This window comes from Lepisma saccharinum, chromosome 22, assembly GCF_977018435.1.
Source record: "Lepisma saccharinum chromosome 22, izLepSacc3.1, whole genome shotgun sequence".
In the NCBI taxonomy this organism is placed as follows: domain Eukaryota; kingdom Metazoa; phylum Arthropoda; class Insecta; order Zygentoma; family Lepismatidae; genus Lepisma; species Lepisma saccharinum.
This window is the reverse complement of record NC_139250.1, coordinates 21,835,716-21,862,190: the sequence shown is the minus strand read 5'-3', so window position 1 is coordinate 21,862,190 and position 26,475 is coordinate 21,835,716. Positions and strand designations below refer to the sequence as shown.

General features: G+C 38.4%; 1 protein-coding gene across 3 annotated transcripts in view; it reads right to left on the bottom strand.

The window, feature by feature from the left end:
* Nucleotides 1-26,475, bottom strand: part of Oseg2 (intraflagellar transport protein Oseg2) — a 151,905-nt gene that overhangs the window by 89,591 nt on the left and 35,839 nt on the right. For all 3 annotated transcript variants that reach the window (XM_083143793.1, XM_083143795.1, XM_083143794.1), the window contains exons 8-13: nucleotides 25,309-25,476; nucleotides 21,289-21,633; nucleotides 18,375-18,490; nucleotides 13,882-14,060; nucleotides 10,172-10,315; nucleotides 2,477-2,765 (exon numbers count right to left, since the gene is read on the bottom strand). In XM_083143793.1, coding sequence (XP_082999919.1) covers nucleotides 2,477-2,765; nucleotides 10,172-10,315; nucleotides 13,882-14,060; nucleotides 18,375-18,490; nucleotides 21,289-21,633; nucleotides 25,309-25,476 — 1,241 coding nt within the window. The remainder of the gene's footprint in view (nucleotides 1-2,476; nucleotides 2,766-10,171; nucleotides 10,316-13,881; nucleotides 14,061-18,374; nucleotides 18,491-21,288; nucleotides 21,634-25,308; nucleotides 25,477-26,475) is intronic.

Genomic DNA, 26,475 nt, shown 5'->3' with positions numbered 1-26,475 from the left:
CAACCAAAATTGCTGTTTATGTATGCCATATCGCAAGCAAGTTTGGTGTCCTTGAAGAGATTTTGAGCAGTGCGTACCGATACAGCTGAGTCTGCTGAAAATGAGTCAAGCACAGATTTCACTTCTTCAAAATGTTCGTTGTAAAACTTACTTGCCCGGATCCAAGTGCCCCATCTAATAAGAATAGGTTCCGGAGGTTAGTGGTACATCTGGCAATTGTTCCTTATAAACTTGCACACGTTGTGGTGCCTTCAGAAACACCTTTTTCGTGGAAGAAATAAGTTGGTTGACTTCCGGGAAATTGCCTCTCACCTCCTCAGCAATGCGTTGGAGAGCATGTGCCAAGCAAGTAAAGTGGATCAAGTTAGGATAAAACACTTTAAGTGCCGTAGCAGCTTTTAACATGTATGACGCACTGTCTGTGAACATGAGAAGAACTCTCTTTTCTTGTACGCCATCCGGATACAACAATTTAAGACTGTCATTCACAAATCGTGCTATGGTGGAATGATTAGTACGCTCTAGAACTTTGCATGCAATGAGATGTGGTGTAGATGGAGAATCAGCAATTAGCGTTCCAAATTACTTACATACCGTCCCAAAGCATCAGTTGTTTCGTCGATGGAAATCCACACATAGGAACTGCCTACTTCTGCCCTAATTGATTCTAAAGTTTCTTTGTAGGAATGTGGAAGATATCGCTTTCGAAGGGTTGACTCGTCAGGAAGTTTACGGCCACAATATTTTTCCAGAAAATCCCGGAACTTCGGTACTTGAATTTTATACCAAGGGATGTTTGCTGCAATCATTGCTTCGCACATTTCCTTGTAAAACACACTGAATGAAGAATCCTCTTGCATCTGGGTTAGTAAAACTTGCTTCTTTTCACTCCGTAGCTGTTTGTTTTTCACATGAAGTGAAGTGCGAACATGTTGGTCTAATTGAGACTTCGTAGTGCACCCAACTTTTTTATCGCACACTCGACAAAAAATAACTTTACCATCCGTAGTAAATGCATCATCGACTGCCATCCAAGATCGCAACTTTTGAGATAACGAGGAGGTAGGCGGAGCCATTCCAGCTTTCTACAGCTAAAACACTGTTTAAATACTGAGGCAAGCTCTTCTTAAAACTCCAATGGTTAAAATGAAAAGGCGACGAAATATATATACGAAATTCTACGGTTGAGTTAACAATACTTCATTCAAGATTTGTCGCCGCCGGCTGCAAAAATCAAAACGATCACAACAATGTACGGATGAAAGGTAAGTGCCTCTCAGCATTGTACTTGCCGCCTTCCATTGTTGGTTCTCTTCGTTCGCTGTGTGTTGCTTGCCGCTCCATGTTACAAACTGGAAACTGAAACACTGTCGAATCTTGATGTAATTGTTACGATGCGGCGAATCAACAAACTGCTATGTACGTACAACGAAGGCAAATCGCACTTTTAAGTTACTATATTTTTTTTAGACCTGGAAATGGGGAGGGGAAGTGAGAAGATACTTTTTTAACTAGTAAGCCAAAAGTTCATTGGATTTTCCTCTTAAGGACTGTTTTATGTAAAAAATATTTCATATGTTAGGACTATGTAAGATTTAGTAAAATATGTAAAAATATGTAATATAAAACTTCACTGTGACATCTCTACTGACGTAATTCGTCAATATATTTTGTACATATAAAGGAAAAAATATGTAATTACATAGAAATCCGGGCTTTACTGATGAGTGAGTGGGTGAGAGAGAATGGAGCAAAATTTTCCCAGTTTTTCAATTTTCCTGCATTTTAACTTCTTTAACCTTTGTTCGCTGAAAAACTGAAAAATCAAGGTTACACTGTATTAACCCTAGAAACCTAACGTGTCATCTGGCAGACTATGCTGATGGGGCCGTTTTCTTGTTTCACACCCTTCCACTAAAATCTTCTGCTCCCCCTCCTGTCTACCATCATTTGCATCGGAGAGACTGGCAGGGAAGTATTGGTACCCTTTTACAGGCATTGCTTCAGTCAGCTTTTAACGGTTTTTAATTTTGCGGTCCTCTGGCAGACGAAACATTAGTGTCTACTCACACCAAAACTTCCGTAACATGCTATCATCCTAAATGTGGAAATGCAAAAAACTAATGCAGATGCTCAACAACAAGGATGGAAAATTTGTGCAATCTGTTCCTCAAGCAAGAGGATGCTGAGCATCCAAAGCTATGTGTGGTGAACACCAGTCAAAGTGTTCTTTTTAGTGCGCACAAGACTTATAAAAATGTAATTTTTCATTCCTGGCATGCTATTCATGTATTTTGGAAGTCAATACTAACTTTTGTGGTAAATAAAAAAGTTTTTGCAAAATTTAGGCTGCATTTTAACTCTGAAGAAATCAGTAGGCCAACAGACGAATGGTTAGCTTTAATATTTCGCACAGGACATGCTAGCTTCCTAGGGTTAATAAACAAAATATAGAAAAATCATTCTACAAAATTACCATAATTTATTGCAAAGTCTTCTGCAACTTCTATTGTTTCTTTTAAGTAATGCGTCTTTGCAATGTCCCCGAGAGCACCAAAGCACCTCTCTGCCACTCGTAGCTGCTTGAACTCCAACGACATATTGGCCAGAGTGCGCCACATGGCTTCTGCTTCCGGGGTATTGCCAATACTCTCCAAATATGTTATTGCTCGAACAAAATCCCCATCATCTATGGCAGTGCCAAACTGTATTAAGCCATCGTTTAGCTCAATGCCAATTTGGCGATGACCCTCTTGAACCACTACCTACAAGATGATAAAATAATAACTTTGTAGAAAAGTTCAATAATATTAATAACAACAACTCAATAAATATCTTCCAACACTGCATGTAGAACTGTCCTTTTATGGTTAAGGACCAATGCCTTCATTAACATAGGTTGTGGCATTTGGCATCTATGCCCTTTAATAATCTGCCAATCAGACAACAACAAAAAGAGCAACATGGAAATACAGAATTTTACGTATGCAATATTTTCACTACACTTGCTGCACAAGACCATGAATTTACTTATTATGAAGCAGCATACAATTATTATTATTATTATTTATATTTTAAGTAGGAATGGACCAATACGAAATTTTGGCCAATACTGATAAAGTTTGAATTTGAATTTGAAATTAAAATTTTGGTTCCTTGATTGATTGATTTGCTTTATTTTACTTCGATTCTTGTGCCACTTTTGGTTAATTTCCGAAGATGGGGATGAGTGATGATATGATGAAATTGATGAATGGATACTCACAAACATCCACGACCAGGCCAGCATTCGAACCCAGGACCCCTGGCGTCTGCCACGGGGGCCAGCAAAATTTTGAGTTCGCCAGCACTTAGGCTATTTTGCACCCATCACATGATACGGGGTCCAGCCCCTTATCATAACTAAAATAACTCTAATGTCGTGGAACTAAAATATGAAAATATTCTGGTTTCTATTAAAAGCTGATGCTGTGAAGGGGCACTCAGCACACATTAGGACAAAAAATAGTACAACATACACACAGTCCTACGAAGATTATACTGGCCGTAGGTCCAGATGCCAGAGCCTCGTTACTCTGCAAAATGCAGTCCAGGGTGTACTACGAGGGTCACTATTTATATTTTGAGCCTAACAGTGAAAAAACAGGAATTTGGCATTGAAAACTGCTTTATTCTTTTTCGAAGTATTCTCCTTTATGGTCAATACACTTTTGCATTCGTTCGAACCATTTGTCAAAGCAGTTTTTCCAATCTTCTTGAGACACCTCCATAATATGGTTTTTGAACGCATCAACGGCGTCTTCCGCCGACGAAAATCATTGTCCACGCAATTTATTCTTGACATTCGGGAACAAGAAGAAGTCATTGGGTGCCAAATCAGGACTGTACAGCGGATGACCCATCAATTCGATTTTTTGACTGTTCATAAAGTCGGTTGTTAGACGAGATGTGTGACAGCTGGCATTGTCTTGATGAAGAATCATCCGACGGCGTTTGTTTGTTTTCCGTATTTGACCGAAGACCTCTGGCAAACAAATTGTTGTGTACCATTCAGAGTTGACCGTTCTACGTTCCTCTAAAGGCACAGTTGCCACATGAACAGTTTTCCCGAAAAAACAGGCGACCATTTGTTTCGATGTGCTTCGAGCGCGAACAACTTTTGTTGGATTGGGTTCATCTTGAAACACCCATACAGTCGACTGCTGTTTACGTTCCGGCTCATATGCATATATCCATGATTCGTCACCTGTTACAATCTTATATACGTCTTTTGAAGCACCACGATTGTATTTATTGAGCATTTGTTTGCACCAATTGACACAAGCGTCTTTTTGAGTTTTTGTCAAATTGTGTGGGATCCAACGAGAACATACCTTTCTCACAGCTAAATGATCATGTAATATTTTATATATGCTGGTGGAACTAATGCCTATGGTTGCCTCAATCTCACAGTATGTCACATGACGATCTTGCAGTATTAGGTTTTGCACAGCATCAATGTTTTCTTGAACAACAACTGATTTTGGACGACCTTCGCGAATCTCGTCGGTGAGCGAATGGCGGCCACGATTAAATTCGTTATACCAGCATTTCACAGTGGCAAAGGATGGGGCTTCATCGCCAAATGTGGAAGTAAGTTGATCGATGCACTCTTGTCTTGATAATCCACGTCGAAAATCGTAAAAAATCATCGCACGGAAATGTTCACGAGTTAATTCCATTTTATTGTTGTCGCGCAATCTCCAAGGCAACATAAACAACACAAATCAAGCTATTGACAAAACATTTGAAGTATGTTATGGTCAATAATGCCAGACGATTCCGTGCAAACGTCAAATCGCACCTAACTTCAATCAGTGTTGCCAAGGCTCAAAATATAAATAGTGGCCCTCGTATGTGAAAGTGAGATTGACAATTGGGTGTACTATGTGGAAGTGAGGTTGACAATTGGGTGTACTACATGAAAGGTCACCCCTTACAACTTATAAAGTACTGATACTGATAACTAATATTCTACTGACTTGGTATAAAATTCCAAATAGTCCTTGAAGAACCTGAATGGTTCATTGACCTAATTAATACATGCTTCCATGTTACCAAAGAAGCTATATATTTAGACATTTACTCCTAAAAAACTAGGACATGTAGATTATGTGTTTAAAACCATAAAATTGAAACAAAATGGCAGAATATTGCACTTAGTTATAAAATATTTATAAATATTTTGCATTGGTAAAATTATCGTTAATTTTACCGATTCACCGTACCAATTAATTTGTTCCATCCCTAATTTTAAGTGACTTTTCTGTCTCTCTTGAGGATGACTGACAATCAGTTGAGACTAACAAGGAGATACCACAAACACCCACACTTTCAATAGTGGTACCACGAGTCAAGCAGTCAACATTCTCAACTATCAAGGTTGCGAGAACACAAGAGAAAACATAAAAAAGTTCAAAACATTCCATTTTTATAGTAAGCTTTGTTCTGCATGGTAGCATTTTCTTCGACTGATGATGGTAGTTATTTCTGGCTAATTATAATTGTAGCATAGAAGCTAAAGGTCTATTGGGCCTGGATACTACCTTAGCAAGGATATTCTTGTAAATGTCTATAGTTTAAACAACATGCAGACATTCAAATTGTTTACAAGATCCTTTGCATGTGCTTTCAGGTAAAACTTTGGCTTGCATTCACTATCGTGTAAGTATCTGTGATAGCAAATAAGTTTAAGAGCCATGAGATGACTACATATAAGAGCTATTCCATGTGAAACTGGACAAACAACATTAATTTATTTTAATTGAAAGTATCAGTTATTATGTATGAAATTAAAGAGGAATCTATGCAGAATTTGGGATCATTAACAAAAAAAAACATTAGTTTCATGGCTTTCTGTCAACCAAAATAACAAATCCAAAATTCTTGAATTTTTCATGACTTTTTCTTAATATTGTATTTATTTAATAGTCTCCTATTTAGGTATAGTTGGAAGTTAAGAATAAACCCAAATGAAAACTGAAGCTGTATTTTAACAAGAGAGTTAGACTTACTTTCATTATTAATGCATGTAGAAATTAATTCTTTAGACTTCATCCTGGATGGGGAATGGCCATATTATTGGGTTGGTGCGAATGAAATGTCCGCTTTGACGTCTGGTGGGAAACTCACCTCAACAACACAACACAGGGATTGACTGAGGTCACGGGTCTAACGTCATAAACTCTGTATACGTCCAGCAAACAGGCTGGAGCACCCAGACAGTCAGGAGGCAGTGTGTTGCTGAACAGGGTCGTCTGAAAGTGTACCATGGAGAACACACAATTGCAAGTGATTTGTCTTGATGAATTCAAACTGGGACATTCTGCTCAGCATGCCGACAAAACACTAACAAGTGCATTTGGGCCAGGAATGGTAAATGAATGCACCATTCGCCGCTGGTATGTCAAATTTCGTTCCGGTGACACAGCATTGCAAAATGAACCCCGTGGCCATCGATCAACATCATGTTCGGATGAGTTCCTCAGGAACACTGTGGAAGCGGACCCTCGGAAAAGTGTTTGGTCCATTACAGACGAGTTAGGCATACACCATACTACTGTCGTTTGGCAGCTCCGTGCGATCGGTAAAGTGAAAAAGTTGGACTCATGGGTACCACATGATTTGACACCAGCCAACAAGACTCGCCATCTGGAGGGATAACCTGGATGGTTTCATGCACCGGTTTGTCACTTGAGATGAAAAATGGATCTGCTATGACAATCATAAACGATCAGGACAATGGTTGGATCGTGATCAACGTCCAGGGCGGTTTCCGAAACCACCTCTCCACCCACGGAAGGTGTTGTTGCTGGTATGGTCATCTATGGTGGGTGTGATCCATCATGACTTTCTCAGGCGAGTTGAAACCATCAATGCAGATCGTTACAGTGTTGAACTCCATGAAATGCACCGCAAACTTCTCCGCAAGCATCCAGCAAAGGTCCACAGACATGGTGTCCTCATGTTGCACGACAATGTTCGGCCACATGTCGCGTTAAGGACAGTGCAGGCTCTCCATGAGTTGCAATATGAAACCCCTCCTCATCCAGCATATTCTCCCGACCTCTCTCCCACTGACTACTATCTCTTCCGACATCTCGATCACTTCCTGGCAGGGAAGACCTTCCCTGATGATCGGGCGGTGCAACATGCCGTTGAGGAGTGTTTTGCGTCGCAGACTCCAGACTTGTTTTGCCATGGAATCCAATTATTGGCTGAGCGATGACAAAAGTGTGTGGCTGCAGACGGCGACTATTTTGATTAACCAGGTATTGTAGTTTTGATTTTTTTTATCTTTGGCAATGACACACCTGGGCTTGACATTTCATTTGCACCAACCCAATACTTTATTTAATATTTTTACAAAACTTCAAGCATACAAAAACATAATTCTTAAGAAACAAAGTGAACAAATCTTAACAACAGCTCAATACAATTTTAAATTTCCAAATATTCAATTTTATCAAATCCCAGTACAGGTATGTAACAATGTAATAAGTTCACTATACTGTAAAAAAAATAGCAAAATTTCTTGACCAAAAGCATAATTTCTTGACTTTCTTGACCTACCTGTTGATTTCTTGACTTTCTAGACATTCCTCAATGGTAGACACCCTGTTTTAAATAGCATATTGTTTCAAACCTGTTGCTTTTATTAGGGATGTGATGAAGCTGAAAATTTACCGATAACGATGTACTCACCGACAATTTTTGTAACCGATACAGATGCCGATATTTAACCGATTCCGATACATAAGATTATTAAACAGAAATGGAATGTTATTTTCAGCATGACAAAAATAAATTTGCTATGTACATTTGCATCTACAAAAAGTGGTTATGTGAACCTTATAGAAGAACATAGATTCTCAAGAGATTTAACATTAGTACACAAGCAGTTCTTTGAAATGCAAAATTAATTACTATTCTTAATGTTGGAAATTTACTGCTGCCAGATTCAACTTCAGAAACACGATATTGGAAGCACTTCTGGAAGTAACCTACTTCTTCTCTTATCGCAAATCTGTCCAGCAACACTGAACACTCGTTCACTGAATGAATACTGATGCAGCAGGTATGCCCAAGTATTTTCTCACCACTTGCTTCAGGTTTGAATACTCATTTTTGAATTTCCAATACAACAGCAGATCCTGTTCACGTGGACTAGTTGGTTCAGCAATGTACTGTTTTATTTCTGATTTTGAGTTAGGTTGATCCTCTGAATGAGAGTTTGCAATAATTTTATTACAAAAACTCTACAATGATGAAGAATCAGAACCAAATTTTCAATAAATCTTAGAAAACTAAAATATAAAACTTATTAGAAGTTAAAACTCTAGTATAATCTGTACCGGTTTAAATATCGGATTTTTGCCTTTGCCGATATGTCAATTTCTGCCAATTTTCATACATCTGTAATCGGCTTCGGCACATCCCTAGCTTTTATAATAGAAATAGAATTTTATGTGTGGTGTTTCCACTTAATTTAGTTTCATTATGATACATTATTATACCTTAAGAAAATTAAATTAATTCTAATTTTGTTCTAATTGTCTTTGATTGTTTCTATCCTACTTCATTTCTGAAACAAACCTTAAGAATCTATTTATGATAATTTTCATAGCCATTGCATTGTTCCATAATCCTACATGTGCATTATGTCACACCAATCACAAAATTTGTCACGCCCATCAGATGCAAAAATTTTTACAAAAGAAATATGTAGTAATATTTATAGAAATTAAAAGTATCTAAATGTCGAGTAAACTTTACTTTTTGAAAATAAAGTAGAATTGTTTCAGTAAACCCATATATTTTACAGAAATTTCTGAAAGACTGAGGAAGGCCCGAAGAATCAAGTCTCAGAAGTGTCACACCCGTCATAATTACAAAAAAAATGTATTTTCTGTAGCTGAAAATTGAGATGGCTGAGGAATATGCTGAAATTAAATAACTTTCTTCAAGCAAAATGAAACTACATGAAGTGATAGAGTTACATATTTGAAGGTGCTAATAAAATAATTTTAAAATGAATGTAAAGTTGTCTGAATGTCACATCTGTCACAATGGAATTGCCCATAATTCTAAGCAAATAACTGTTCAGAATTTTGAAAGTAAGTGCAGTTCTTCAAAAGTAAAATATCTTTAGAAGGTAATTTGTTGCTGTTATAAGTTCCGTTACAACATGCTTCATTCAATTAGTGAAATAAAGTAAACATTTTTCTTATGTTAATTTGTGTATTTTATATGATGTAAAAAGCTTAAAGTATCTGATGTATCAGTAACACAAAAGAAAATACTTTGAATTTCAATTTAAAAGTTTGGGTGGTCAGCACTTAGACTATATGCACCCATTACATTAAATTCTATAAATTGATACGAAAATTGTAATTACTTATAGTACTTGTTCTTTTAGATTTAGTGGTTTATTATTAATAATTCATATATTGGTTTTTTAATATTGCTGTTAGTGAGGTTCGCAAGTAATAATACAAGTTTGTTAAAACACTGAAATAACACACAAACAGCACAATGAAAAACACTTAGGAGTTCTTCCGAGCTTTCGACTCTGTCCGTGAAGGAGTCGAAAGCTCGGAAGCTGTTTGTGTGTTATTTTGGTGTTTTAACAAATATGTTGCCGGCACGTGAAATAAGAAGTTTTCTACTGTCATAATAATACAAGATTAATAGTGATATACTAATTAAAATAGTAGTTCTTATCAATAGTTTAGTTGCTTATTTGAATAATAACCATTCATTTTGGTAGAATACAGGGTCCCCTTACCGTTACAAAAATAACATAACTGTAATGTTGTGGAACTAAAATCTAAAAATATTCTGACTTCGGCTGAGGCTGTAAAGGGGCCCTCAGCACACATTGGGACAAAAACAGGACAACACACAGAATTGTAGAGCCTTGTTAGTCTGCAAAATGGAGTCCAGGGTGTACTACGTGGAAGTGAGGTTGACAATTGGGTGTACTACAAGGAAGGTCCTTACACTCAAAGAGAAAATACTGAAGCACTCTTTAAATTTTACCACAAGTTGTTAGTGGTGCATTTTATTTCATTTGCACAGAACCACAATTCAGAATATGAATCAACACTTCAAAAAGAATATTACAACTAACCTCCGTTTTTCCATCTTCTTTTACAACATCAACAACATCACCTTTAATTTGGTTCATTGTTACCCTCTCCGGTGTATCGATGTTGTACCATACACAGAGGGTATTTCTTGATTGTGCCACAACAACATCACTCCCAGGTATCCACTATAGATGAAAGAAAATTGATCATTGAAGTTTTATGTTTTATAATTTCTGCATATATACATACACGCACACTGAGATTGTGATGCATCCACCCAACTTCAATACTATAAGATTTTCTCAAACTTACTGTATCCATAATGTTACTGAAAATATTCATTGTATATTATTCCATATACAGTACACTAAACTAAACTAAACTTCCTGGCGCAACTGTGCATTGAATGAATGAATTAATTAATTAAAATTTTTGGGTGCGTCGGCACTTCAGGCCATTTAGCACCCTTCAATATATTCGGGGAAATATCCCCTTACCTAAAACAGGTTGACCATTCTACGTTCATGTATGACCAATCAGCATTGGGCATACATGCCCACACACAAATAACCACAGACCATGACCTAAGTACATGGGGCCATCAGGTCAGCATCAGAAAAAGCTTGCGAGAGCTATTTTTCCGAAGACTTACACCCCCCCCCCCCAAATTAGAATCATGGGTAATGTTTACAAACCATTTGTTACACTCATGGGAGGGGTAGAAGTGCTTTGTTTATAAAGAAACAACAATTTTTAGGCTGACAGTAGCCATCTTGAATACCAAAAACCATGTGCCCCAAATTACATATTTATTAAATAGTTTATCTTTTATTGAAAATCAAAGATAACACTTACCCATAGGTACAATAATGCCTAATTTATGAAAAGTACATTCATTTGCAATTATCTAGCATAATTAAGCCAGAAAAGGTGAAAAAAAACTTTTTGTTTACACTTTGCAAGGAATTGATAACTCTGCCATCTGGTGGGAGAAAGTGGAACTCCCACAGACAAGGAAAAGTCTCAGAGGACTCCAGCTGGCCAATGAGAAGCCTTTAACTCTTTTGCTGCGGTCGTCGCATTTATGCACAGCACGCCAGGTGCCTTGCTCTGCGGAAGTCGCATTATTGCGAGTTCATACTTCCACTCGCTGCGGGTGTCGCATTTCCGCTTTTAGTAGCCTTCAGACATCTGTAGATACTATTTGGAACTATTTGAACTTGTAGTTTTGTTTATATCCATATGATGTCGCTAATTACGCCTCCATTTAGAATACGAGCGTTGAGTGCTCTGACATGTCAGTTTCAAATGCATGTTTGAATGTAAACAACATGGCTTCGTCAAGTCGTCAACACTTGTCTGATAATGATGTTACTCAACTGTTGAATCAGGTGAATAAAATTGTGACGATAATAGCGACAGTTTTTATGAGACTTCAATTGGTGACAGTGATTGTGTAGTATCTGATGAAGAATTTGTACCGCCGCCCGTAACATCATGGAGCAGAGTGCAAAGCAGCATTGATCTAGGTGCGGGAAGTTCGACACAGGCAAGTGCTAAGTTACTTGGTGACAGTACAGTATTTAGCACACCATTTTCTTGTTTTATCAAATATTTCCCCCGCTCAGTATTTGAACACACAGCAGAACAAACTGAAGTTTTCACCACCCAGTATCTTGATACTACTTACGAATTTCCACGCCGCTCAACCACTCTGTGTCATCCCGTGTTTTGAGAAATACCATACCATCAGGGACTACAGAATGGTTTGCCAGTGCAAGGAATGACTTTTGTAATTTCTCTATAACATATTTTGCAATGTAATTTTTTAAAATTATTCATTCTAAATTTTTTTTTTCAAAATTTCAAAATTTTTCAAAATATCATACCACCAGGGACTACAGAATGGTATTCCAGTGCAAGAATGAATTTTGTAAGTTCTCTCTCATATATAACGCAATGTAATTGTGAAAACTATTTGTTTATAAAAAAAATATTTTTTTAAATTTAATTACGCAGCCAAGGGATATTGTGTGCCAGAGAATTCTGCAGCGAAAGAGTTAAGGCTGTGACGTCACAGAGGGGACTTTCAGATGGCCTATTATGTGTTGAGCATGGCGTGCAAGCTCACTTGTATTCCAGACCCACCTGAGAGCAGGTCAGGTGTGCAGTTGCTGGCAAAATTCAGTGCAATTTCACATACTCAGACTTGAAATACATCTAAAAACATAATTTTGATTTTAAAATTGTGGGAGTGTCAGCACTTAGGCTATTTTGCTCCCGTCACATTATACGGGGGCCAGCCCCTTATCATTACAAAGAACAACTCTAACGTTGCATAATTAAAAATCTTAAAATGTTCTGACTTCTGTTAAAAGCTGAGGCTTTAAATGGGCACTCTGCACACGTAAGGACAACAGGACAATACAAACAAAATTATACTGGCCATGGGGCCAGTCGCCAGAGCCTTGTTAGTCTTCAGTCCAGGGTGTACTAATGTGGAAGTGAGGTTGACATTTGGGTGCACTACATGGAATGTCACCCCTTACACCCCATCTAAAAACATAAGTCACAAATGTTACAGGATATACTAATATACGTAAATGTCCAATAAGAATTTCTAAATCAAATTTACCTAATCAAATTCAAGATATTATATTATTTTGCAATAATCTTCCATCAGTCATATAGTTTATTGTTCCACAAAGGACACTAATGAAGGAAACAGATTAAGAGAATTTTGATTTATTTTCCACGCAGCTTTCTTTTATTTTCCTTCCTCGATAAAAATACAAGCTAAATGTGAAAAAATTGTCTTAATGTATTTATAAATATGAATAAACTCAATGTGATTTGGATTAATAAAAGTTGCAATTTTTAACGTCTATGGAGGAAAATTCACATAGAATTCACACATAATTCCCAGAATTCAAGGAATTCCCGGTGAGAATCCACCCTGTAAAATTCTGACTTAAGAGATTAAAACAAGGGGTGTAAAAAGCTCATTGGGAAAAATTAAAAGTGCAAGGTTGTAAAAATACCTGCACAAGACAAACACAACACATTAAAAAGTCAGAAGTTAATAAAAGCTTCCTCACAGACGAAGAGACCAGCTCTTCGGAAAAATCTAAAAGGATTTGAAGGGCTCGGGTGTAAAACATGGTGACATTTTTATTATTTCTGAGTTCATTAAGAAGAAAGGTTATTAGAAGCTACACTATACATAAATTGTTTTCGTGTTGTGTTTACCTATTTCAGAAGGTTTCACTGAGTCCAATGCAAATTGTATGACATGGCAATTTCACTCAAAAATTGAATGATGGCACATTTTACTTAGTAACTCAAAAATGACCAAAATGTCACTTACCATGTTTTACAACAGAGCCCTTCATTTGATAAAACACTGTTGTCATCACCCAACAGGAATGACATACAGCTGGGAAGATTAAAAGTCTGTCCGAGGATAGCAACGTCGGCACATTCAATAAGAATATGCAGAACACTTAAAACAATGTTACAAACACGACACATCGGAGGGTCCAGCCCTTGAAGCAAGTGACCATCCGTTAGATGGCTGTGTCCTATACGCAAAAGTCCATTGAGAGCCGAGGTCGTTTTTCATTGGATGACTTGTGATCGATGCATCAAGTTTCATACTAAATAAATACTACTATAATGAAGATTATAGTACCTGTGAGTCATAAAGTTTGATGTTTTATAGTTTCGATCAAATCATATCAATGGGCAATACCTGAACAAATGTGCAGTAGTTGAGAATAGAAGTCCCGTGATCATTCTTGACATCAAAAAGGGTGAGTCGGCTCTTCTTGTCTCGGAAAAGAAGCTTTGCACCAGTTTCATTCAACTCCAACCAATCAATCTTCGATTCGTGGTTTACTTGACTGAGGGCAACGCCAACTGCCAAATCCACTGAAATATAAACTCAGATTATTACATGCTAGAGATAGACCAATATGAAATATTTGCTGGTACCGATACTACATAGACTAGTGGTTTCCAAAGTGTGCGCCTCGATGGGCACCGTGGCTGGCTTGCAGGGGCACCGTGAAATGTTCCAAAATTTTCACTGAAATCACACTTACTTGTTAGTAGGGATGTGACGAAGCTGAAAATTTACCGATGCCGATGTACTCACTGATAATTTTTGGAACCGATACCAATGCCAAAATTTAACCGATTCCGATACATAAGATTATTAAACAGAAATGGGATGTTATTTTCTGCATGACAAAAATAAATTTGGTATGTACATTTCTATTGCATATCATATGTATATACATATATATTCTCAAGAGTTGCGAATGTACATTTGCATCTACAAAATACAAAAGGTTATGTGAACCTACAGACTTAACAAGCAGTTCTTTGAAATGCAAACTGAATTCCTGCTCTGCCAGATTCAACTTCAGAAATACGAGATTTGGAAGCACTTCAGGAAGTAACCTACTTCTTCTCTTACCGCAAATCTGTTCAGCAACACTGAACACTCAATCACTGAATACTGATGCAGCAGGTATGCTCAAGTATTTTCTCAGCACTTGCTTCAGGTTTGAATACTCATGTTTGAATTTCCAATACAACAGCAGATCCTGGTTCAGCAATGAACTGTTTTATTTCCGACTTATAGTTAGGTTGATCCTCTGAATGCAAGTTTGCAATAATTTTATTACAAAAACTCTACAATAATGACGAATCATAACCAAATTTTCAATAAATCTTACAAAACTAGAATATAAAACTTATTAGAAGGTAAACTCTAGTATAATCTGTACCGGTTTAAATATCGGATTTTTGCCGATTTCGATATGTCAATTTCTGCCGATTTTCATACATCTGTAATCAGCTTCGGCACATCCCTGCTTGTTAGTCTATGCATAGTTTTAGTACCTTTTACACATAAAATGTTTCTGAATTTGAAGTGAGTTTATTTTTTAACTTAAAGCAAGCAACCTTACTACACTAACTAGTGGCGTATGCTGACTCTAAGACATAGATTAGCTAAACTAGTGGCGTATGCTGACTCTAAGACATGGACTAGCTCACTATGACACCTGTTCCTAGGCTATGGAGGAGGAGAGAAGACTAGGCTCATTGTTGAGGTCTTGAAGGAAGCCACATTGCCATCCCAACGAAAATCAGGTTGCCAACTCATAAGAATTTCAGGTTGCCAACTTCAGAATCGCCATTACCTTCAGTATTTTACTTTTTAGGCTTCAGGCTTCGCAGATAGCCTAGCTAGCTAGCCTGGAATATAGGCTCCTGACACTAACTGAGCATTGCAAGTGTTAGATAAAGCCTACATTCTGACTTGAGTGCCACAGAGAGATCTTGAAACAGTAAGGGCACCGTGAAGCGAACAAGTTTGGGAACGACTGACATAGACATTTCAGCAAGAAATGCAGCCTTCATCAGGACTTATTCCCAGGTCTCTGACATATCATGCCACTACACTACTAACTTAGCTACCAAGACACCCCTGGTTTTGCCAGTTCTTTCACTGCTGCTATTATACCTGTGTGGTAATGACTCGGTCATTCTTACCACAATGGGATCTGTTGCCTTTGAAACACAAATGGTTTCAGGTTTCTTCCAGTGTGGATCTGTATTGGATCTGTATATAAGTGCTACTATTTTCCAGTATAGTGAATAATAAACAGTCATGACTTCCTATTTTACATGTTCTTAACCTGATTTTAACCTTTCTTTAACCCCGTAAGTCAGTAATTTTCTTATCAACTAGCTACTGGAAAACATAGTTTCTTAACAGCATTCTGTTGATCAAAATTAACTGACATAAAACACTAGTATTTTCCTGCCTTCTTTTATGTAGTATTTTTTAATAGAATTACATCCATATTCCATGACAAATGTAGATAATATACACTGGTCAAAAACAATTAGGGGAGCAAGCAAGAAATCCCAAAACCAAAGTTGGTAAGTCAAAAGTAGCAATGTATTTTGATTAGGTGAGTGTGTCCTCAACCAGTACAATACATGTCTATTGAGTCATTAGCACAACAGAGTTCTAGGGGTGATTTCTGCAAGGTACTGCACAAAATCAGGAGAACAGCACCGGTGATAAGACAACAGAAATGGACAGATACGCAACAGATCCATACCTCTAATAAGGCGTGTGGTCGCCATGAACTGCTATGACAGCTGCACATCTGTTTTGCATGGAACCAATAAAGTTATCAACGACAGCCTGCGGGATATTCACCCATTCCTCCAGAAGGGCCATTTCCAACTGTTGCAGAGTTGTAGGCGGCGCTGGCCGAGCAGCAATGCGTCTTCCGAGTGTGTCCCACACATGTTCAATGGGATTCAAGTCTGGGGAGGATGCTGGCCATACCATTCGTTCGATACCCTCATCCCGTAGCATGGCGTCAACCAAACGTGCTCGGTGAGGTCGGGCATTATCGTCCACAAAAATGAAACAATCACCGATATCTGCAGCCATTGGGACAACATGAGGCCTGAGGATCTCATCCCGGTACCGTAAGGCTGTCAAAGTACCGTTCCGGATAATGTGCAGGGGGGTACGTCGACCAACACTGATCCCTGTCCATACCATTAAGCCACCGCCACCATACTGAGACACTTCGCGCACATGTGCGGGATAATTGTGAGTCCCACGTTCCCTCCAGATGAGAATGCGTCGATTATCTGACTGGAGACTGAAACGCGACTCATCCGAGAAGAGAACTGAACTCCACTCTCCATGTCCCCACTCACGATGTTCCATAGCCCACTGTCTGCGGGCCCTACGGTGTTGGGCATTCAGAGGGACACACACCATTGGTCTTCTTGCATAAAGACCCCTTTCCCGCAGGCAATTTCGTACAGTTTGGCCCGAGACTCTTCGTCCTGTTGCCAAAACAAGGCCGCGTTGCAAGTCAGTTGCAGTTTGCTGCCTATTCCTGCGAGCTGACAATGCTAAGTACCGGTCTTCCCTAACTGTTGTTGACCGTGGGCGACCTTGCCCAGGCCTCCTTCGTACTTTACCTGTCTGTTGAAATCGTGTCCACAACCTGGAAATGACACTGCGTGACACACCAAGGGCTGCAGCCACCTCACGTTGTGTTTGCCCTGCTTCCATCCTCCCAATGGCTCTCCATGCGCTAGATTCCCCTAAATCGTGTTGTTCTGCCATCGTTCCTATTCAACACTACTCAACTGAATCCCACCTGCACTTACGGTCTGCCAGCACCAAACAACCGGTGTTCCCAAGTGACCTCGTGATTGCTCCTCATATCACAAATTCTGCCACGTGCCTTATGGTGTCACTAGAGAGCTCTTCATGCTAATGATTCATCACAGATGAATTGTACTGGTTGAGGACACACTCACTTCATCAACATACATTGCTACTTTTGACTTTCCAACTTTGGTTTTGGGATTTCTTGCTTGCTCCCCTAATTGTTTTGACCAGTGTAATAATACACAAATATAATTATACAATAATACATACAATATCAGCATGTATGTACTTCAGGTTCCAGTGTGGAAGTCTTTGAAGAAAGTGTAACTCAATGTCTGCATCACACAAACTTCGTTTTTGAGTCATATTTCGGTTTTTCTTCACGCATGAACTTGAGAGCAGACAACTTATCTTGCGTCTAACTTATACTCTCTTTCGTTTTCGTTTTCGTTTTCATCTTATTCCCCTTCAGTTACTGTTTTTGTTTTTACAACAACTAGCACAATATCACCTACCCTGATTGTTATATTCTCAATGTCTGGGTGAATACATGCACCACCTACAGTCAAACCTAGTTGAAGCAAACACAAAGTGCATATATACACACCTTCCACACAACAACAGTACACTGCGGATGACATATATATACCCAGTGTTTAAACATACATGCATGAAGTTCCTGATGAAGGCAAATGTGTAAAGTGTTGAAATGAAATATTGAATCAAAGAAGAAGAAACATACATAAGCACTGCAACTTTTTCACAATTTAATGTCAGAAGCGGCGATCTGCAATAGGTTAATGAATGAAGCAATGAGAAAAATATAAAATGTGATGAGGTTAGGTGCCACTGGAATCTACAATGCTCAATGGTGTTTGAATATTAGTTCTTCTTGCAATTTTCGCATGGAGAAAAGTATTAGAAAAGTAATAAAACAATACATAAACATTGCACATAAAGTCTATTGCATTATACAGATAAATGCAAAATGCAGGATTAAAATAAGAAAAATATATGTGTACCTATGCAAATTGTTTTCAGATCCAATAAATAGGCCAATTTCTTATTGTCCTCCACACCATGTTGTTTTCTCTCATTAACTCTCACACTTATCTGATGAGGATTCATGAACTCAGTTCTATGAAATAGAAAATAAATCATATTCAACACATTATTTATTAGTTATTACCTAATATTTATACATAGGCACTTCCAATATAAAATATTAATAAGCTATGAATATGATAAAAAATTGATTATACAAGTTTATGGGGGGTTTCATGGTCAATACAGTGTGCCTGTGGAGGATGAAAGATTTTTAAAAACCAGTACGATGAAACAGTTCGGTCACATGTAATGATTGATTAAATTGCTTTATTTTACTTCGTTTTTTGTGCTCCTTTGTGGCTAATTTGCAAAGATGGGGATGAGTGATGATATGATGAAATTGATGAATGGACATTCACAAACATACATGCCCAGGTTGGGATTCGAACCTGGGACCACTGGCATCGTAGCGTGATGTGCTAACCACTCCGCCACGGGAACCGGCGGTCACATGTAGTGAACCATACGCCAAATAAAAGACAAATTCTCCAAAATTTTTGTCACACACTATCTTTTCTGATATGCCAGATCAGCCCAAAGATTTTGCATCGCATAAACAAACCCATTTCCTCAAATTTCCTGTACTTCATTATACTATTGTCCGCTCATAGATTTTACCAGTACTTGGTACAGAAAGTTTGTTGCACACTTACAGTTGACTGGCTGTGGGCAAATTGAAGCATATAAAATGTTTTTAAACCTGGTCTTCCACCATGACTACAGCTGTAGTGTTTTTAAGGACTGTTTTCGCAACTACGCTGGTGCATAGTTCTTTCATAGACATAATAATAACCATGTATAACAAATCTGTGATGATTTTCACCTGGGGGAAACATCTACTGCCCTCAACCTCCGCATCAATAACCACCGCTTCTCCACCCACAACCTGGACTTCACTGACGCTGTCCACACCAACCACCACAACATCCCTTTCAATGACTGCTTCTGGGTAGCGATCATCCATCTCTTACCCCAAACAGCCAACACCTCTGTTCACAAAAGATGGGAGAGGGCATATATATCGGCCACGAGTGCAACCACTCCACCTGGCCTGAACAAGGCCAACCAGTAATGTCCCTACCTTAACCCACCTGATCCCACCCTCCCAACATACCTCATCCCTCCTTCTCTCCCTACCCATCCCGCCCACTCACAGTTTCTGATGAGCCTGGTTCGTTCTACGCACCACTTCTTCTTCGATGGGGACCTGGCAACTCTGCAGGGCCCCAACTTCCGGTTCCGTCTCTTTCTCCTCACACCGATGATGCTACGAAGTTAGCGAAAATTTTGAATTTTTCTACTGTCCGGTGAGTGTTTCCTTTTACCGTCTTTGATAAATATTTCTTTACAATATACACACATGATTTCCACAGGGCAGTTACATCATTAAAGATGTGAATAACTTCAACTTGATTACAATATTGGAAAATTACTATTATTAAATTTGTAGCTACTGATACCAGTAATAGATCAATCTATAATGCAGAATGCCTTAGAAAGTTCGCTTCGCGGGCTTACAGCAGACAACAATAGGGGGGTGTGTCTGCGAGAACCAATCAGGTCCGCGAATGAGCGAGCCCGGTTGCCACAGCTAGCTCTCGCTGCACCCTTCTGGAAGGGTGAGTGACCTCTGCCTCTTGCTACCTCGGCCTGTTTGTTCGGCTGAGGAGCAGACGACACGAGAGTATCGGCAATAGTGTGCGAGCGACGTCTGCTGTTAGCCCGCAAAACGCTCTTTCTAAGGCCTAATGCATTATAATATGAAATTCATAAACATTTCAAGGAGAAGCTGCAAGGCACATTTACCTCTGAATCAAAGTACTAGGTTGTATCAAAAAGTAAGGTGAATTTGTCTATAAAACCCAGTTTTTTGTGTAGCTAATTAAATTTTTTGTATGTGTGAGATACCAAGGTGATGCAAGTCTGACGGCAATTACAGTCTTCTACGTCAACCCGTCTGGTACCTAGAGAAATTCAAAGATGGTGCAATGACTTGAACATTACTCCAAGGAGGAGGTGCGCAGTGTTATTCGTTTTTTATGGGTCAAGGGAAACAAACCATCTGAAATTCATCGAGAATTGTTGGAGGTCTATGGAGAGAGTGTTATGTCGTAGAAACAAGTGTATGTGTGGTGTAACTCATTTGCAAGTGGTAGGAGTAGTGTGACAGACGATGACAGAAGTGGCAGACCAGCAACGTCCATCACCGACAGCAATGTGTGAGACGTGGATGTGATGATTCGTGAAGACAGAAGAGTCAGGTTGCATGACATTGCTGATGGATTGAACATCTCATATGGTTCAGTGAGGAGTATCGTCCATAACCAACTTGGCTTCAGGAAAATGTGTGCCCAAAAATCTGAGTGAGGACCAAAAACACCACCGAATGGGCATTTCCCTGACCCACCTCACATGATATGCCCACGAAGGCAGTGGTTCCTATGTTGAATTTTAGTGTGATACCATGTGTCAAACATACTACAGTTTCATATTTTTTTCTATGCATGTTTTTTAATAAATCGAAAATTCAAGTCGTTTCATCATCTTTGAATTGCTCTAGGTACCAGACGGGTTGACGTAGAAGACTGTAATTGCCATCAGACTTGCATCACCTTGGTATCTCACACATACAATAAATTTAATTAGCTACACAAAAAACTCTGGGTTTTACAGACAAATTCACCTTACTTTTTGATACAACCTAGTACATAACTCAAACAGATTTGAACTGCACCTTATCATTAAGTTACAAATTCAAATATCTTAGGCTTATGAATGTTTTCTTATTCTAAAAATTACTGCTTCATAGAGAAATTAAAAAAATCTAACCTCGCTGATCCTAAGATGCAATTCTTTCCATATTCCACAAGGGTAAGCTCACCAGCATTGAAGATCATGCACACAGTGGGATTTTCAAAATAAAACTTCTCATTGTGGCCTGTGTTGTTCCAAGGAATTTCACTCAGCAAGTTCCTCTGCAGATCACCCAATAGGAGTGTTTCAGTGGTACGGGCAACGAGATAGTTCTCTTGCCCCATGATACGAACATCTTCAATCTCATACCCGAACTGTGATTTCAGGATAACTCCTCTCACTCCCGCGGCTAAAGGTTTCACAAGAACTTGACTGGGTCCTACATATGTCAGTTCAAATTTGTTTTTATATATTGTACGTCTGAAAATAAAAAAGTAAGTTACAAGGTTGAGAACTATGCATTAATATCTGGAATATACATACAGGTTGGCAGGAAAGCAACTCCACATTGAAAAATACTTATAACTTTTGTAAATAATACTGTATTTGCACGAAACAAGATGCACTGTGATCCCTGAAGAGCAAGGATGTATTTAAGGGAGTTCCAGGGGGTCCAGACCACCCCTCCAAAAGAAAGACAATGAAATAATAAAATTAAACAATGGAAATATACTTGCTGTTTAATCAAGGGTCATTCATTTCCGCTGAACTTATTGGAAGGCAAGGATTATATTGTGATCATATGACTTTAATGACAGTACCAAAGAAGTTTTATGCCAAATGTATTACCACTTATAATAATATACATAAAGTATAACCAGGAACTTTACTTTCTGTCAACTGGATCTAACATATTTTTTTTTTACTTTCCGTCAACTGGATCTAACATATTTTTTTTATATTCAATAATATTCAAATCTTTATTCATTGACATTAATTTCCTTGCCATGTCAGTTGTTTTCTTGTTAAAAGTTTTGCTGACCTTAACTATAGTTATATAGTTAAACTAGAATACCGACTTTTTACCTTTTACCTATTAATTTAATATAATACTAATTTTTTTATAATTTCTAGATACGTGCCAGGTAGAATTTAATTGCTAATTTGTGCTTTCTTCTCACAGTGACAAGAACAGCCCATAATGACCCAATGTCTAAGTGAGTATGCCCCACTGGCATTCCGTTATAAAGTGTGGCAGTCCGTGGTACAGAGGCGTACATGGTTGTGGAGTGTTCACGGACCTCGTACTTCAGTGGATGCCAAGACCATCGGAAACAGCAATTGCAAGCTGACGACTACGGGGCCTGCGTTAGATATTTGCAGAAGCGGTCATCTCTCAACATCCAAATTGAAGGAAAATATGCAGGTGGTGCACAATATGTGTTTGAAGTTCTGTAGTTATCTTGCTATTATACTATATTAGTTACATTGCTGAAAATGAAATGTAATTTAATACATGGTACCCACGAGTGGCAGCAATTCAGGGATGTGGGGGTGGCGGTTGCTCCCCACTTTTTGGCACTTTTACCCCTGCACCGTGGCCTTGTAATGTTAAGCCTTGTCTACAAAGAAAAGTAAACTGTCCTTGATCACAAAATTTATTTTGTGATTCGAAGGATGATGATGATTAGAGCCCGGAAGTTTGGCAAAATGCCTCTTTTTATCTACTGGATAATTTTTTCCGGATATACGTTTTTTATGTTGTTTCGAATGTTTTAGGAGCCTTTTCATTTTGCCTATTTTGCCTATTTGGGACCCCAGAGCCTATTTTTAATTATAATGCCTTTTTTGCCTTTTTCAATGAAATTGGAACATTTTTTTTAAAAAAAGTGTGTATATAAATTATTTTTCTCCCAAAAAAACGTTGTTGGCATTTATTTTTCTTCCGTTTATTATGTGAATAATTTTCGCCTTATTTAAGTAATATTGAACTCACGCATGTTTCAACATTGCTGAAGGAGAAAAGTGTGAGAAAAAAGTATTTCATGCTGAGTTAGGATATTGCCTTTCGGTTAACATTTCCTTGTGAATGATTGACTGCTGAAAATCTGTTGCAGAACATCTGCACAATTACGTCATCACGTCCAGCGTCCGTGTCAGGACGTTATTGACAAGAAAGAGCACTAATGCCCAAGGGCCTTTCAATGGATTCCAAAATCAAGTTCTCTATCTTTAGTTTAGTTCTGCACTTTGGAGGGAAAGGATCGTGTAGTTGTCATCATGCCGAAATTTAGTGTGCCATTAAGTTGTAAGTTACATGGTTACGTGCGTGAATTCGGTGAAAATTGAAATGCTCTTCCCAATGTAGATTTTAACATTTTGCCAGAAATTATAGATAAAAGTAAACGACTTCCAAATGTGCCTTTTTTTCGGTTTATTTTGCCTTTTTTTCATTTTTAGTGCCTATTTTCCACATTATAAATGCCTTTTTGCCTGCCTATTTTAACGAAAATAAATGCCTGAACTTCTGGGCTCTAATGATGATGATGATGAGTGGAACCTCGAGTTTGCTTTGCTAGACTTTCCACAACTCACCTGGTCGATAGCCCGAGAGAATCTTTTTCTGCTTTATACATTCAATCCTCATGGTCCCAATAGGACAGATAACATTTTCCTCGATTCTACATTTCTCCAATGTACAACCGAAATACGACTGTAAATGAAAGCTATATATTGATTGTCTCACATGTCGTCCTCCTCCTTAGCCGTGCGGTCTAAGGTTCTGTGCTTTGGACTCCGACTGCGGGACAGCATTGGTTCGAGTCTGCCTGGGTTTTCGGCCTGTGTATAGGACCGGTGGCAACCCACCATCGTGAGGAAATTGGGGAGTTACGAGTGAGTAGCGTAACCGGGTCATAAAAATCTCCTACAACGGCAGGGGATTTGATGTGCTGACCCCACATTGCCCATTCACTGGTTGAAGAACGCCACACCTCTAGCTAGGATTGGGGTAGGGAGACTGGCAGTTGAGAGATAGGTCAAAGCCCTTAGGGCTGTCGAGCCACGGATTATTATGATTGTCTCACATGTGACGGATTCATATGACATAGTTGAAACTGAATACTTACTTATTAAAATTTGAGGTGTAAGGGGTGACCTTCACGAAACATACTCTAAAGTGACACTCAAAGCCAGTGTAATCCTTTGTAGGACTTGTGTTGTGTCGTATATATACCAGGATACCATAGGTTACAAAAATTTATTGCAAATAAACTAATGAAGTTTCGTTAATGAAACCAGTCCAGAAAGAAACGAGGAACTCAAACAGTTTTTTTTTAATGCCTAGAAATGTTCAATGTATGCACCACGGGTGACACAGAAGGCATCAACACAATAGGAACACAAACAGTTTGTGTGTGCACGTTTCGTTAAGCTGAGATTTCATCCCCCACATCACTCATAGTGTTTTGTGCAATGTATTGGTGCTCAAGATCGAGGGACCTTACACTGTGTGACTTCTTTTTGTGGGGTTACATCAAAGACAGGGTATTCGTCTCACTGTTGCTGCACGATATCGCAGCCCTAAGAGAGCAAAATCATTGCAGTTATAGACACTATAGACAGGCCCATGATGATGCAAGTGTTGCAAGAAGTAGACTCGTGTTGCTGCGTACTGTGTCACCTGTGTCACCTGAACATTTGCAGGTGTTAAAAAAAACTGAGTTTCTTCTCTGGACTGGTTCCATTAATGTAAGTTCAATGCTTTATTTGCAATAAATATTTGTAACCCTTCAAGCAATTATGAAACAACCGGTATTTTTGTGATTTTATCGTCATCCATTTCATCTTGGCACAAATCATCCCATCATCGCAACTAGCCAAAAGTGGAAGAACTGGGACGTTAATTAAACTAAATCTTTCATTCATTTATTTGCATATTAAAACTTACAAATGCTCTGAACTACTTAAGTTGTTACAATGTTTAAGTATGAACACTGGGGGTATTCTGTAAAGTATAGATATCAGTATCAACTTAGCCCTAGTAATAAGTCATGAAACGAAAATATTGAATTATAAACGTAAGAGCTGCACCAGCAGTAGCATTGAAAAAAGATTTACCTGGCACAAAATTAGTTAATCTTTTGTGATACTCACTTAAGAACAGATTCAAAAAGCTCTGCCGCCCCACACAAAGTACCACAAACTACTCGTGAGCCATCTCTCTTCCACCCCAGTGCTGTTATGCTGTACAAATATTGGATCTCCTTGGCTGGATTTTCATCCCACGAAGCTTTCCTTTGGTTCCAACTGTAGATTCGTATTCTGCATAAAATACAGATACTATAAATACACCAGTTGATCATACAATTCTGTTGTTTTTATTGTTGTCACAAATATATACATATATTTCATTTACTACGTAAAATAAATTACTTGGTAAGGCATAATTTACACCACATGTCATCATTTCACTAAGTACGGAGCTCATTCACCTTTAGGCATGTGTACTTACTTTCCCAGGTACTCAAACTTTTGCCACACCATGAGGAGTGTATATAATAATCAAGTTAACCCAGAATCAGTCACACTCGCTTTAGTCACATCCTCAGCTGTAGCACTCACCCTTGCTTTTCAGATATATTCCACCAATTTTAATTTTTAAAATTTTATTCTTTTGTACTTCTAATGATCTGTTTATTATTTCCCTTCTTCTTTATTACATTTTTGTTTCAAAAGGTTTATTTGTTTCCAAACAGAATAATACATCATCGAAGCGAACAACTCTTAGCACTAAAGAAAAGTGCATGTTCCTCAAATCTGCCCTGAAGAACTCTGGCCAGTTCTGTGCTCCATAAATCTGATATAATTTAAAAGCCCTTACACTTTTCGTATTTTCTATTAACACGACAAAAACATAAAGGTACGAAAAATCACTAGAAAGTGCATAGACTTATTGACTAAATAATGCACAAATCTAAACAAGAAAAAATGTCATGTAATTGGTCGTGGGTGAGCTCTGCGCTCAATCTGACAACACTTGTTCAACAACAATGGTCTCTCTCATGCTGCCGTTTATGTCATTAGAATGTGATCAGGTCACACGTAACACTCTAAACGTCAGCTAGAGAGCACCACAGGCCAATATTATAAATACTGTTAAAATGGTAAAATTGATTAAATGATTTAAAAATCATTTGCTTCATTTTACTTTGCTTTTTGTGCCACTTTTGGCTAATTTGCGCAGACGGGATGAGTGATGACATGATGGAATTGATGAATGGACACTCACAAACATCCATGACCTGGCTGGGATTTGAACCC